This window comes from Natrix helvetica, assembly GCF_964273705.1.
Source record: "Natrix helvetica genome assembly, chromosome: 1".
Lineage (NCBI taxonomy): Eukaryota > Metazoa > Chordata > Lepidosauria > Squamata > Natricidae > Natrix > Natrix helvetica.
In genome coordinates, this window is record NC_138548.1 from 192660252 (window position 1) to 192675241 (window position 14990).

Sequence of the window (14990 nt, forward strand, 5' to 3'; positions counted from 1 at the left end):
GCAGCCACTTTGAGATACATAAACCTGGTCTGAACACTTTTAAGCAACATATTGCATCACAAAGAAAACATTTGCAAAAAGGAATAACATTTCTTGTAGGAAATATATTTTATAAACAATTAAAAAATAAAAATTCCCAAACAATAATTCAAAAAAGATATTCTATAAATTTAAAAAATCCTTAAAAACCATTGTTAAGTATTCCACCAGCAATAATTTATACTATAACCATTTCAAACTATTCCACATACAATAATTTAAAATGAAACCATTAAAAATATTCCATACACAATAAATTACAATAAAACAATTTAAAACAATTCTATGCACAATACATTTTAAAGTATTGAGTATAGAATATTTTTAAATGGTTTATTTTAATTTATTTTGGATAGAATCTTTTAAAATAGTCTAAGACAATTTTAAAAAGAATCCACACACAATAAATTGAAGTAAACCATTTTAAAATATTCTATACTCAATACTTTTAAGTAAAATTATTTTTAAAAATTCTATGCACAATAAATAAAATATTATTTTAAAATACATTAAAAAAATAAAAGAAAAAAAAACAGGTTACTTACCAGCAGGCAGAATCAGCAGCTCTCCAATGCGATGGATGGATGCAACAGGCAGCAGACAGGCAGAGAGGCAGCAGGACAGGTAAGACTGTTAGAGCTGGAGAGGAGGGGCGGGGGGCTTTTGGCCTAGCCTCGCAGAGGCTTGCCGCCCACGCCAGCCCGGCGCTTCAGCGAGGAAAGGCCAGACACCTTTCCTCGGCGAAGCTAGCCTCCCACCGGCCGGGCGGCCTACGCAGGCCTGGCGCTTCAGCGAGGAAAGGCCTGGACACCTTTCCTCGGCGAAGCTAGCCAGCCGCGCGCCCTACGCGAGCCTGGCACTTCAGCGAGGAAAGGCCCGGAGGCCTTTCCTCGTGGAGGCTCACCACCCGCCGCCCACACGGCCTACGCCAGCCTGCCGCTTCATCGAGGAAAGGCCCGGAGGCCTTTCCTCATGGAGGTTGCCACCCGCCGCCCGCGCAGCCAACGCCAGCCCAGCCAACGCCAGCCCGCCGCTTCAGCGAGGAAAGGCCCGGAGGCCTTTCCTCATGGAGGTCGCCGCCCGCGCAGTCCACGCCAGCCCGCCGCTTCAGCGAGGAAAGGCCCGGAGGCCTTTCCTCAACGAAGCTAGCCTCCCGCCGCCCCCCTCGCACTTAGTTGCTTACCTGAGGGAAGCAGCAAGCTCCTGGAATGTGAAGAGATGGGAGTTTTGAAATGGAGGAGCCGCTTTTAAACGGGTCGCCTCCAGCCCGCTCACTGATTGGCTGGACTCCAGCCAATCAGTGAACGGTGGGCTGGGCTAGCTAGTTTAGTGTGGACGGGCGGGGGAGTGAGCGAGCGAGCTGCATTGGGACGGCAAGGGCGATCGAGCGACAGGACCGGTGTCGGTTCCCAGAAGTTACTTCCGGGTCCGGTTACTTCCGGGTTCGGTCACGAACAGGATCGCGCGATCCGGTGCGAACCGGTAGGAACCCACCACTGGTTCAAAGTAAGGTAAACCTCTGCTTGTTCTTTATCCCCTCAGTCTTAATTGATTCTTCTTAAAATCATTCACCAAATCCATAATTCAAAAGTGACAAACTTTTTCTATGTCCATCTTTTACATTTGCACTAAAAGACAATTAATCTACTGATTCAGATCTTTCTTGTCTTAGATTATTTCATGATTTTGTCTTAAGTTTGTTATTGCCTTCTTCCTGAGGATTTATTTCCTCACCTTTTCTCCAGTGTGGGTGTCTATTGACTTTGCTTGTGAGAAAATGGTAGGAAAGGTCACAAATGGTGAATATGGGACTGTGGGATGCTGCAACTGTTATGGTTGGCAAGTGCCTGAATCACAATCATATGATTGCAGGGATGCTGCAGTGGCCACAACTTCATGGACTGATTGTAAGACCCCTTGTTCAGTGCCACTATAACTTTGAATGGTCATTGAACAAATTGGTAGTCAAAGCATTACCTGTATTTCAGTATGACAGTATTCCAACTGTCATATCTTTTAGTCTTACTATTCTGCTAATATATTTGCTGTATAACTGAGTACAATATGCATCTTTCTCAAGCTCTTCTTTATTTTCACCTCCCTGTTTCTGAATTTGGTCTTAAAGCAAAAACTAAATTTGGTCTCCTTCATTGTAAAAGTCTCTCAGCTGCCTTAGAACAGAAATAAATGTTCCTGAGCACTCATTAGATTTAACATATACACCAGACGTCCCCAGCACCTGGGCAGAAGACCACTATCAGGCAGTGGCCCATTGAGAATCGGCAGCACAAGTTGCAAGTGCATAAATCATTATTTGTGCATATGTGGGATTGGGATGAGCTCACAAAACCATTCACTCCCTCCCACTGCTGCCATGTGCCACCGCTGATCTGTGAAACCAAAAACGTAGGGACTGTTGTTCTACACAATTAAGCTCTTTTTTAAAAATAAAGGGTGCAAAATAGCTCATATATTCTTTTATTATCTCAATTATTCATTTTATATTGGTTCACTTTTGTAGGTTTACATTTTTGTTTAATTTACATCTACAATTTTTTGCAATTTTGACATGGAATTCCTCAGTATTTTCCATTTCATCTGTAGCAGGTGCATAAAGTTGTACGTATTCACTTGATATTCATTAATAGAATAGAATAGAATTTTTTATTGGCCAAGTGTGATTGGATACGCAAGGAATTTGTCTTTGGTGCAGATGCTCTCAGTGTACATAAAAAGACAAGATACATTCATCAAGAATCGTAAGATACAACACTTAGTGATAGTCATAGGGTACAAGTAAGCAATCAGGAAACAAATCAATATAAATCGCAAGAATACAAGCAACAAAGTTATAGTTCTGTAGTCATAAGTGGGAGGAGATGGGTGATAGGAACGATGAGGACTAATGGTAATATTAATGCAGCCTTAGTGAATAGTTTGACACTGGTGAGGGAATTATTTGTTTAGCAGAGTGATGGCATTTGGGGGGAAACTGTTCTTATGTCTAGTTGTTTTGGTGTGCAGTGCTCTATAGCATTGTTTTGAGGGTAGGAGTTGAAACAATTTGTGTCCAGGATGCGAGGGGACTGTAAATATTTTCACGGCCCTCTTTTTGACTCATGAAGTGTACAGGTCGTCAATGGAAGGCAGGTTGGCAGTAATTGCTTTTTCTGCAGTTCTGATTAGCCTCTGAAGTCTGTGTCTGTCTTGTTGGGTTGCAGAACCAAACCAGACAGTTATAGAAGTGCAGATGACAGACTCAATAATTCCTTTGTAGAACTGTATCAGCAGTTCCTTGGCCAAGGTAATTCTGAAGGTATGAGTTTGTCCTTTGCTGACTTATAGCTGAGGACATACTTAGCCATGTTTTTTTTAAAAATCTCATTGTCACTCCATTATTTTGTAGTATCTCATTTTCAGAACAGTATATTAGGCAAATGAGTTATTTAAATTGGCTCACCCTAAGGCCTAGACTAAGACTCATTCTTGGTTTTAAAATATACCATTCAATATTCTTTATTCTGCTTTGATGGTTTCAATTTTTCTTTAGTTTATGCTTGTCCTGTTCCATATTCCAATTCTATGTGTGAAACAAGGAACTCTACTTTCAGTGCCCGCATCATTAGTGACTTGCTTATTGCTTAATCTTTTTTTTAAATTAAAATTTTCAATAAATTTTACAATTATCACCCCTTCCCTCTTCCCGCCCTCCCTCCCCCCAACCACCCAGAGCAAAGTACAGGGTATAAACATTTAACAACCATACGCTAACATAAGCTAACTAATTTTAACATATTACTATACTTGTGCTTTAACTCCCCCTTTATTAAACTAACTTTGAATAAATTGTAGTGTCCTTTATGCCTTCATTCATAAGCTAACTGAAATTTTTTATTCCGGTATTTGTTTTGAATATAGTCAATCCATCTTGTCCAATCCAGCTTGTACTTCTGATCCGAATGATCTTTCACATACGCTGAAATTTTGGCCATCTCTGATAAGTTTACTACTTTTAACGTCCATTCTTGGATAGTAGGCAACTCTTCCTTCTTCCCGTATTGCACCACCAACAATCTTGCTGCCGTCGTTAGGTTCAAAATCAGATTAGTCTCTATAACAGTACAGTCTGAAACTATACCTAACAAAAACAACTGGGGTGTAAACTTTATCCTCTTTTTCAACATATTTTGAATAATCCACCATATTTTTATCTAAAATGCTTTAACTTTTTTACAAGTCCACCAGATATGGTAGTATGTGGCATTAACACAATCACATCTCCAACATTTAGATTGTAAGTTCGGATACATACAGGCTAGCCTTTTTGGATCTAAGTGCCATCTGTACAACATCTTATAGAAATTCTCTCTCAAGTTCTAAGCTTGTGTAATTTTACATTTCTTACCCAAATCTCTTCCCATGTTTCCATCATTATTGGTTCCTCGAAATTTTGTGCCCATTTTATCATACAATCTTTAACTAATTCTGTTTCTGAGTCTATTTCTATCAATACATTGTACAGCCTTTTTATATGCATTGGACCCTGATCCCTAATTTGTTTCATCAAGTTATCCTCACTTTGGATAATACCGAGTTACTGGTCTTTTTTCCATCTAGCCTGTAACTGACCATACTGGAACCAAGTTTGAATTATCATTTTGTCTCTTAATACATTCAAAGATTTCAGCTGCAGCGCACCTCTATCCATACTAAGGAGTTCTGCATATGTAGTTAGATCTTGTTTTTTTTGTTCTAACTTATATTCTCTACAGCATGTCTAGGCACCCCCCACATATATATTTTGTTGTTTAACCTATATTGATATTTTTTCTAAACATGCAGTAAGGCATTCCTTAAAATATGACTTTTAAAGATCTTATCAACCTTCTTGTCATATATTAAGTAGGCATGCCAGCCATATAGCAAATCATAACCCTCAATATTCAATATTCTATCCTCTGTTAGGTTAATCCAATTGCTAATTGTTATTAAAACTGCTGCTTCATAGTATAATTTTAAGTTGGGCATTTTTAAGCCTCCTCTTTCACGTATATCTTGCATTATTTTAAGTTTTACTCTCGGTTTCTTTCCTGCCCAAACAAAGTTGTTAATACCTTTCTGCCATTCTTCCAAATTTGCGTCTTTTTTAAGTATTGGTATCATTTGAAAGAAGAATAGAAACTTGGGCAAGACATTCATTTTAACTGCTGCTATCCTTCCCAGCAAAGACAATTGTAATTTTTTTCATTTATTCAATTCTCCCTGTATTTTATGCCATATTGGTTCATAGTTGTACTTATATAATTTCCCATTTGAAGTTGTAATACAAATTCCTAAGTATTTAACCTTTTTTACTATCTCACATCCTGTTACTCTTTCTAATTCTCAGTCACCATTTTGCCATGAACTACCTTGCTTGCGACTGAAGGCAAAGCTAAAGCAGGAAAAAGCTGCAGCTGTGACTCCAGCCACATCTGCTCTCTGACCTTGCGCATACTCAGAGAGCACCAGCAATACCTTTTGTGGCAGCAGAAGCCACAGCCAAAGTGTTATTTTCGGCTTCTCTGGGACACTGAACCGCCCTGAAGAGTAGGGCAAAAAAATTAAGACCCCCCCCAAAATAAGCCCTAGCACTTATTTCGAAGGTCAAAAGAAAATAAGACTGGGTTTTATTTTCAGGGAACACAATATGTAAAATGGTAGAGATGTATAGGTAAATTTTAAGATTCAAAATGATCATAAATAAAGAACCAGAAAGAACTGTTAGTGATAGTGATTCAAATTTGGAAAATGAGAATGATTTTCTGTAGCCAAACCAGTATCCTGAGTCTTGACTCTTTTTTTCCCCCTCCCTTTTCCCCCATGAAAATGAGGGTGTTCTCTCTGTCTGATCTAGTAAAAGAAATAGAAAAAATAGAACACATGGTTTGCTTAATTACAGTATTGATGATTTGCTATTATTTTCAACATTAAATTTATACTAAACAGATAAACATGAAGAGATGAAAAATGGAGAATTGTTATCGGAAATTTAGTTAATCATGCAAAAAGCTAACTGCCTCTTCAGTAAGGGGTTAAGACTTCTTCCTGTTTAAATTGAGTAAAACTTTTTTCAGGCGATTTCTGAAGATACCTATTTTGGGTCTTGTCTTCTAAGAAATAAGTATTTTAGGGCAGTAACAAAAGAGGCAGTGACTTTTTCTTTTGGCCCAATTTTGAAAGCTGAGGATGAAAAATAAAAATAAAATTAAGGAGTTCATGAAAGCAAACATAGCTGCCAGCGATCACATTTCAGCTGATTGGCGGGCCAAAACCAGGCTATAGCTCACCAGGATGGCTGGAAGACAGAGAGGAAAAGCAATAGAAATCTAGCCTGATTAATAATTCACAAACAAGATATGGTTCTTTGCTCTATTGGAGATGAGTGAGCCACCGATTGTATATTGTTCTTCTGGTGGCATGTTTTGCTAGTGGAAGTTCTTGTTTTATAGTGAAGTATTTTGTAAAGAAATTACAGCTGAAGTCAGTGCATATAGTTGAAGGGAGGGGGTTTGCTGCAAGAGACTGGAAAAATCTTAGGTCCCACTGTCTACCTAGAACAATCCTTTCTTGTAGAATTTTTTCAAAGGCTAAAAATTACTATAAAGTAAATACAAGTACTATTCATTATATTTCAGCAGCTCCTTATAATAAAATTTAATTCAATACAATAAATATACAAATATTGTCTATATAAATCATACTTTTTATTTTAGTTTGTTGTACAAGCAAATCAAGTTATATAAGTTCTGTAAAATAACACAGTGGTTTTGTATCTGTAATTTTTAAAAATTAAACACTGCATATATATTTGCAGTGTTTGGAGTGATGTGGTGGCATAGAAGTGAAGCTCTCGCCTCATAATCAGAATATATAATATATAAGAATATATCTGCTGAATAAAAGTCCGCATTGGCAACGGGAAGGGCATCCGGCCATTAAACACTCTGCTAGCTCCATTTCAGTTGTCCAGACTTCAGCCCGCAGGAAATTATGGGGTTGTTAAAAGATGATGATGATGATATATCTTTGCAGTGTTTAAAAATTAAACACTGCATATATTTTTGCTGTTCTAAAAATGTTCTTTTCTTTTTGAGCGAACCCTAAGGAGAAAAAAACTGTCTCTTAAATTAACTCAAAATTTGTGAAAATATTCATCTTGAATTAATTTGTTATCAAAGTCCAGGAACAGGATCAGAAACACAGTATTTAAACCTATTTGCCTTCTGCTTTGCTTGCCAATGAATGAATTATAAGCTTTTGGAAGATCACAAGAAATTGCTGGATGATATTGGTCTCAAAGCCACTAGCCATAGGAAATATCAAATTAATGTGAAATGGATGCATCTTCATTCGCTAGAATGTATATTCAATTTTAAAGCAGACTTTTTCCTATTGTAGTGTAGTTTTAGTTTTATTGTCGCATGATGAAAAGCTAATTGTGATTTTGCAACCAGTAACTTTTCATCCTTTCCACATCCATTAATTCACAGCAATTCCCTTCTGCTATACTTGCAAGATCGTGCTATAATATAGCATAGAAATAGGCTACTGTCTAAGCTATCTTGTTCTTTACTTGGTGGAGGAATCTTAATTGCAATTAACTTCAACATTTCCTTTTTTCTCTCCTCTTTTGCTTTGTATCTCTTTGCCTTGTTTATTTTTGCTTTGCTTTGCTTCTCTTATTCATTCTTTTATGCATGCTTTCTCTGTCTTGTTTGGGATTCCAAAAGGCGAAGATCTGGAAAGGAACGATGGAACTCCTGAACGGTCTTATTACATGTCCTCTGCCTTGAGTGAAATCCTCCTGAAGGAAAGCCTAAAATCTTCCAAAAGTGCTGAGAGTCAAGAATAGGGACAATGCACCAAATGGGAAAAATGTATGCTGGTGTCCCACTGCAAGCCTTTTACGTGCATATGCTCTACCTTCAAGGGCAATTTTTGATATTCTGAGAAATGATGAGTGCTCTTGACTTGCATCAAACAAGTAGCTATTGATGGTATATACTTTAATCTGTTTCTGTTCAGGAGATTTTCCAATACCAAAAAGGACTTGAAATTGGAGGGCAAATGTGTTTAAAGTTGGGGGGGAAAGCCTCAGTATGATTGTGCTGTTGCTGTCTTAACTATGGTTGCTTTTGGCACAGATATCCTATCAAAGAATAACACCAGAACAATTCAATATGAAGTAAAATTAATACCAACAGCAGAATATTAACAATTTCCATTATAATAAAAATGTTTTCAAATATTGGACCTTTTCAGATTCCAAATCAGTGGTGGGTTGCAGGCGGTACGCCCCGATAAGCGTGTAGCGGAGCCTGCCCGGAGCACTGGATACCGTCCCGGTACGGTGCTCTGGAGGTCCCACCCACCCGCCTGAGCTCCTTACCGATCTTTTAACTCTTCGGCGCTTCCACGCAGGCGCACAACACATACAGCGCCTGTGTGACACTCTGCTGAGCAGCTGGAGCCTCGCAGAGCCTTGCGGAGGCACTAAGACACATGTGTGCACTGTGCACATCCATGTGGACGCCGCCGGGCCCGTTCCAACCATACCGGTTGGAACGGGATCCGGAACCCAACACTGTTCCAAATTCCCTGTATTGCCTGTGCAGCTGTCCATAAGAAAGATAGTCCAGAATAGCAATATTTTGAGGCTTAAGAAAGCATTAGTATATAACTGCAATTATAGTTGTATACCAGGCATTCTCAAACTACAGCCCGCCGAAGCCATTAATCTGGCCCACTCGGGACCGCGGGGCTGCCCCCGCCCCACAACTCACCACCACCACCAGCCCAGTGGTGGGTTTCAGAGTTTTTTTACTACTGGTTATGTGGGCGTGGCTTATTTTGTGGGTGTGGCTTGGCAGTTGTAATCAGGTGGGGTGGCTTGGCAGTCATGTGGGTGGGAGTAGCTTGGCAGGCATGTGACTGGGTGGGCATGGCCAATTTAGCTGTCCATTTTGCCAATTTAGCAGTCCATTAAACAATAGGCAGCAGCTCCCTTTTCTATTCTTTTTAATACTGCATGAAGTTTTTGCTCTAGGTTTTTTTTACTAGGGAAGAGAGGTTGGCAACGCCTGCCGATTTCTGGGAATTCCTTCTCTATGTTTAGTAGCACTAAAATAACTAAAATAACCAATATGATATAAGGTTTCCTGCTGGAGGCAGGGAGTGGACTAGATGACCTTAGGTCCCTTCCAGCCCTGGATTGCTCTGCTGTTTCAAAGCATCCTCTGAAGCTGTGCCTAGTTTCAGGTCCTTCCTTCCTCTCCTTTTTCTCTTTCTCCCTCCCTCCTTTTATCCATCCTACCATCCATCCATCCATATCTCATTCACTTTCCCTTCCCTCTTTCTCCCTTCCCTCTTTCTTTCTTTCTTTCTTTCTTTCTTTCTTTCTTTCTTTCTTTCTTTCTTTCTTTCTTCTTTCTTTCTCCCTTCCTTCCTTCCTTCCTTTCTCCCTTCCCTTACCTCTTTCTCCCTTCCAACCCTCTTTCTTTTTCTTTCTTTTTTCTCTCTTCCCTCTTTCTTCCTTGCCTCCCTCCCTCTCTTTCTTCCTTTCCTTCCTTCCTTCTTTCCTTCTTCCTTCCTTTCTTCCTTTCTTTCTCCCCTATTTTTCCCTTCTCCTTCCTTCCTTCCTTCCTTCCTTCCTTCGTTTCACCCTTTCTCCCTTCCTGTGGAGAATCCCAGAAGGTCTTTGGTAGGAGAAAGAAAAGCCAGACATCTTGAAACAGAGAACATGCCCATTGATCATCTGGCATTATTAGAGCTCCACTATTGATTACCTTAGCTCAGTGATGGTGAACCTTTTTCGCCTCGGGTGCCAAAAGCAAACGTGCATGCTATTGCACTCACTCGCATGCCCAATCCCATAATTTAATGCCCCCTCTCCACGCCGTGTCCCCTGCGCATGGGCCTGGTACATCCATTTTTTGCCCTCCTCAGGCTCCAGAGGGTTTCTAGGAGTATGGGAAGGGTGAAAAACAGCCCAACACACAAAACGGAAGTTCAGGAACTGACTTCTGGATTGCCCATTGGGCCTTTTTCTCCTCCCGGAGCGCAAAAAGCAGCCCAATGCATAAACTGAACTTCCAGTTCGCCCCCAGTGGGGGAAAAATGGCCAAAAATCAAGGCCAAAAAATCAGCTTGCCAGCGCCCACATGCATACTGGAGCTGACACAGGAATGCCTCGAATGCCCTCAGAAATGGCTGCACATGCCACCTGTGGCAAGCGTGCCATTGGTTTGCCATCTTGGCTTTAACCTTGAGCAAGGATAGCTAGCAGCACTTTCAATAAGCTCTCAACTCAAGCTCCATGCCAGAGGTCTTCAAACTTAGCAACTTTAAGACTTGTGGATTTCAACTCACAGAATTCTCCAGCCAGCAGAGCTGAATTCTGGGCGTTGAGGTCCACAAGTTTGAGGACCTCTGTTCCATACACTTGGGGATCCCAAAAGGGTGAGGATTTCTTTCTTTTTTTCTCTCTTGCAACCCCCCCCCCCCGCAACCCATTTTTGCTCCCAGAGGGCTGCAGGAAGGCTTGCTAGGCACCCTATGCACTATTTTGGGCCTAGTAGGTGTCCCTGAAGCCCACTGGGAGCCAAAACGGGGCTTGTGGGGACTCCTGGAAGGGGCAGGGGAATGTAAGATTGTGAGCCCAGTAGGGATGGGGGGGGCACAGTAGGGAGAGAGGGGCTAGTGAGACTTACCTGTAGGCAGGAGGAGGCAGCTCAGTTGGGGCGCAGGACAGCTCCACATGGCAACTTAGGCAGGGAAGCTTCCCGGGAGATGAGTGGGTGGGTGGGACGAGCAACTGGAGTGCCAAACCACTACCGGTTCTGCTGAACCGGACTCCACCACTGCACCAGCCCCCACCCTTTGGCCAAGTGCAGGACTTATGGTATAGTCCAGTGATGGCGAACCTATGGCACGTGTGCCACAGGTGGCACATGGAGCCATTTGTCAGGGCACACAAGGTGCTGCCCTGTCAGCTGGTCAGCAGGCATGTGCGTGCTGGCCAGCTGAGTTCACCCTTTTTTAAAGCCATTTTTTGCCCTCCCCAGGCTCCAGAGCCTTTATAGGAGCCTGGGGAGGGTGAAAAGAGCCTCCCCCCCGAGACCCTCCGGAGGCTTCATGAGCTTCCCTGAAGCCTCCGGAGCACAAAAAAACGGCCCTACGGGCAAACCGGAAGTTTGGAAACGGACTTCCGGTTTGCTCGGAGGGTCGTTTTCACTGCTCCGGAGGCTTCAGGGAAGCCTCCTGAAGGTCCCTCAAGCCTTCAGAGCGCTCAAAACGACCCTCCGAGCAAACCGGAAGTCACTTCCAGTTTGCTCGGAGGTTCGTTTTGACTGCTCCAGAGGCTTCAGGAAAGCGTCCTGAAGGTCCCTCAAACCTCCAGAGGGCTTCCGGGAGGGGGGGAGGGGCTGTTTTCATCATCCCCAGGCTCCTATAAAGCCTCTGGAGCCTGGGGAGGGCAAAAAAAGGCATGCAAAATGGGGGGTTGCGCCTTTAGTGCGCACATGCGCACTGGGGGGGTCGCACATTGCATTATGGGTGCAGCACACCTGCACACTACCCCCCTGCGCTCCCCCCACTTATGGCATGCAAGCCAAAAAAGGTGCGCCATCGCCGGTATAGTCTTTATTGTCATTGTACAAAATAAATACAACGAAATTGGTTGTTTGCAAGCCCTGGTAGAGTGCTTCTGTGGGTAGGCAGAGTGCTTTCTGGAAGGCGGGGGAGGGCATAAATGGGCCAGGACTTTTGCCAACCAAGGAAAGAGCTCAGAGATTTGCCAGAGATTTCAGTCCAATGTCGCTCCGCTGGGAGGAAAAACCAAAGGGTCCCAATGGGAGAGGCTGTGCACACCACGTAATTACGCATCGCTTCCATGCTTAGTGCCAGGTACCTGCACGCTTTCCATTCATCCTGGGTGAAGCAGAGCAGAAGCAGAGAGGCGTGGCATTATCCCATGCCGGCCAGACTAGCCCAAAAGCTCCTTGGGGCTGAGAAGAATTGCTGCAAAAGCGGACCACTAAACAACTTAAAAATCAACCAAAAGAGCAACATGCAAACAAAAGCAAATAAAACACCCCCAGCAGCAAAACAAATGAAAGTTTGTGTGTATTGTTTAATGGACTGCTAAATTGGCAAAATGGAGTGCTAAATTGGCTATGCTTACCCAGTCACATGACACCTAGCCACACCCACCCAACTGGTCCGCCCCCCCCCCAACAATCTGAGGGACTCTGAATTGGCCCCCTGTTTAAAAAGTTTGAGGACCCAAAAGGCATAAAAGGTTAACACAACTGTTCTAAAGGGGGAATGCTGAAAGATTTTTTAAAAACCAGATTTTTATCTGCTATTTGCATTTTTCACTTGTATCTCTTGGTGTTTCACTACTTATGAGTAGGAAATGTTTATCTAGGGAAGTTTAATTTCAGAAAAGTGGTAAAGAATAATTTTCAAATGTGAATAATGAATAGGAAAACTTTACATAACTCAACTTTTGTTTTCCTAATGACAGTTTATATTATCCAATTTCTTTGTATCCCATGGGGGGAAAAGACGACAGACTTCATGGATGTGCCTGGAATCTTTGAGAATGGCAAAATTTATCCCCTTACTTTAAGACAGCGTTTTAAAAAGTCCCTAACCAGAACTTTTTGGGTGGAAAATTCTTAACATTCTTTCTGTTAAATACCAGAAGAGGAAAATTCTCAAATCAGAATCATTTTCAGTCTAATTATGAATGTTTGTCATATGTACTTATCTGCTCATGGTGAGATCTAATCTCTACTGCAAGCAGTGATCAAGTTTACCTTAATTTCCATAAACCAGGATTACTCCTATGTATTGCTTAGTCCCGAAAAGATGTTTTCACATTCCTTTGCTTGGGGGGGATTTGTGTTTCTTTACAGTGGAAGACCTGGAGCGTAATGATGGCTCTACTGAGAAGCCTTACTTCATGTCATCTAACCTGAGAAAACTCCTGAAGAAGACTAATAAAGAGACAGATGCATGATTTAGCAAGCCTGGCTTTCCATGAGATAGAATGAAATGTACCAACTTGACTTTTGTCAAGATAGAGCAGCATCTGCGAGGTTACAATATCTGCTACCCCTAGCTGTGCCATATAACTGTAGCTTGGCAAAATTAGACACCTCTTATCTTGTATCTTTTGATTTTTGATTGTAGAGGTTTTTTGTTTCTTTTCCCTTTTAAAATGAAAAATTAGCCACAGGTTACAATAGATGTAGCTTAGGAGTAAACCATAATAAATCAAACAGATCTGTTAAGATTGAAACCAGTGAAGAAAACCATTCATCCTATTCGACCTGGACTGTTTAAACATTGGATCAGCAATTCTTGCTTGCTAATACAGGTAGAGTACATTGTACAGGCAGTGCTAAGTATTAGTGATCCAATAAAGCTGCATTTGATCTTTAGTTATTAACCATGTGTTCCATTTTTTTCTTGTAATGGCATTTATTTAATGTAAGCATTGACCACTTAAAAAGGTCACTTTAAGATTTAATGAAAAAAGCAAGGTTCTACATTTTGGCAGATAAGCGCAACAAAGATGATTAGGGGACTGGAGGCTAAAACACATAAAGAACGGTTGTAGGAACTGGGTATGCCTAGTTTAATGAAAAAAAGGACTAGGAGAGACATGATAGCAGTGTTCCAATTTCTCAGGGCTTGCCACAAAGAAGGGGGAGTCAAACTATTATCCAAAGCACTTGAAGGTAGAACAAGAAGCAATGGGTGGAAACTAATCAAGGAGGGAAGCAACGTAGAATTGAGGAGAAATTTCCTAACAGAACAATTAATCAGTGGAACAACTTGCCTCCAAAAGTTGTGAAAGCTCCAACACTGGAAGTTTTTAAGAAGATGTTGGATAACCATTTGTCTATAATGATATAGGTTTTCCTGTCTAGGCAGGGGGTTGGACTAGAAGACCTCCAAGGTCCCTTCCAACTCTGTTATTCTAAGAATCTCAATGATCCCAGGATATTATATAGTAATGTTTATAGAAAAATCTATTTTCTAAAATTTACTTCACTGCCACTCCACATCCCCAAGACAATTTAATAATGACACCAAGCACAAGTAAATCCAGGCAAGAAAAGTATATCCTAGGAAAAGATTGTTAAAACTGGAAATAAAAGTTTCACATTAGCTTTGTATTTTTAATAAAAAATGTCAAAATGATGTAAAACAATAACATTAGCATGAAATATGAAATAATTCATGACAAGGAGCCATAATAATAGAAAAGGTTCAAATTATGTAATATCTACTCAGCAATTTACTTTGAAATTTCTTCTAAAAAGCCCTGTATTTTTAAGCTGCCCAAATACATTTAGCTTAATTTTTGCTTTTTGGTATTTTATTTCCTATATTGCTGTACTTTTCACAGAAAATATGAAATATTAAAACATTTTGTTTTGTAAATTTGTTTAGCATCCTTTTTTAATTACACACAGTACTATAATTCCTGCAAATTGCCATTAAAAAGGTTATCTCTTCTTTCTGTCCCTAAGTCTAGTTGTCTAACTTTAAGCTTGTGGAAGATGTAAAGTTAGTCTTTCAAAATTATTTCTTTCTTTTAACTGAAACCTATTATGTACTTCTTGCAAAATACACAAGGTGTATCACATAATAATTGTCATTTCAGGAACTCAAACATATTTTGGGTAAAATAAACACATTATGTACTTCTTGCAAAATACACAAGGTGTATCACATAATAATTGTCATTTCAGGAACTCAAACATATTTTGGGTAAAATAAACACATTAGCAAACTTCATAAAAACTTCCACAAAACTCTTATTGTTAGCCAGTTGTGATTTGAGAACTAGGTGCTATTAGTACATCAAGTACCAGTAACTAGCTTTCTTTTAA

The 14990-nt window shown here is 40.7% G+C and overlaps 1 protein-coding gene across 4 annotated transcripts in view; it reads left to right on the top strand.

Moving 5' to 3' along the window:
- SLC44A2 (solute carrier family 44 member 2 (CTL2 blood group)) overlaps window positions 1–13529 on the top strand; it is a 106359-nt gene extending 92830 nt beyond the window's left edge. For 2 of the 4 annotated variants that reach the window (XM_081947130.1, XM_081947131.1), the window contains one exon: window positions 7812–8883. In XM_081947130.1, the coding sequence (XP_081803256.1) occupies window positions 7812–7933 (122 nt within the window). In that variant the 3' untranslated portion in view covers window positions 7934–8883. Of the gene's footprint in view, window positions 1–7811; window positions 8922–13001 lie in introns of those variants that run through there. The other 2 variants (XM_081947129.1, XM_081947132.1) reach the window with 2 other exon arrangements.
- Window positions 13530–14990: the final 1461 nt, after the last annotated feature.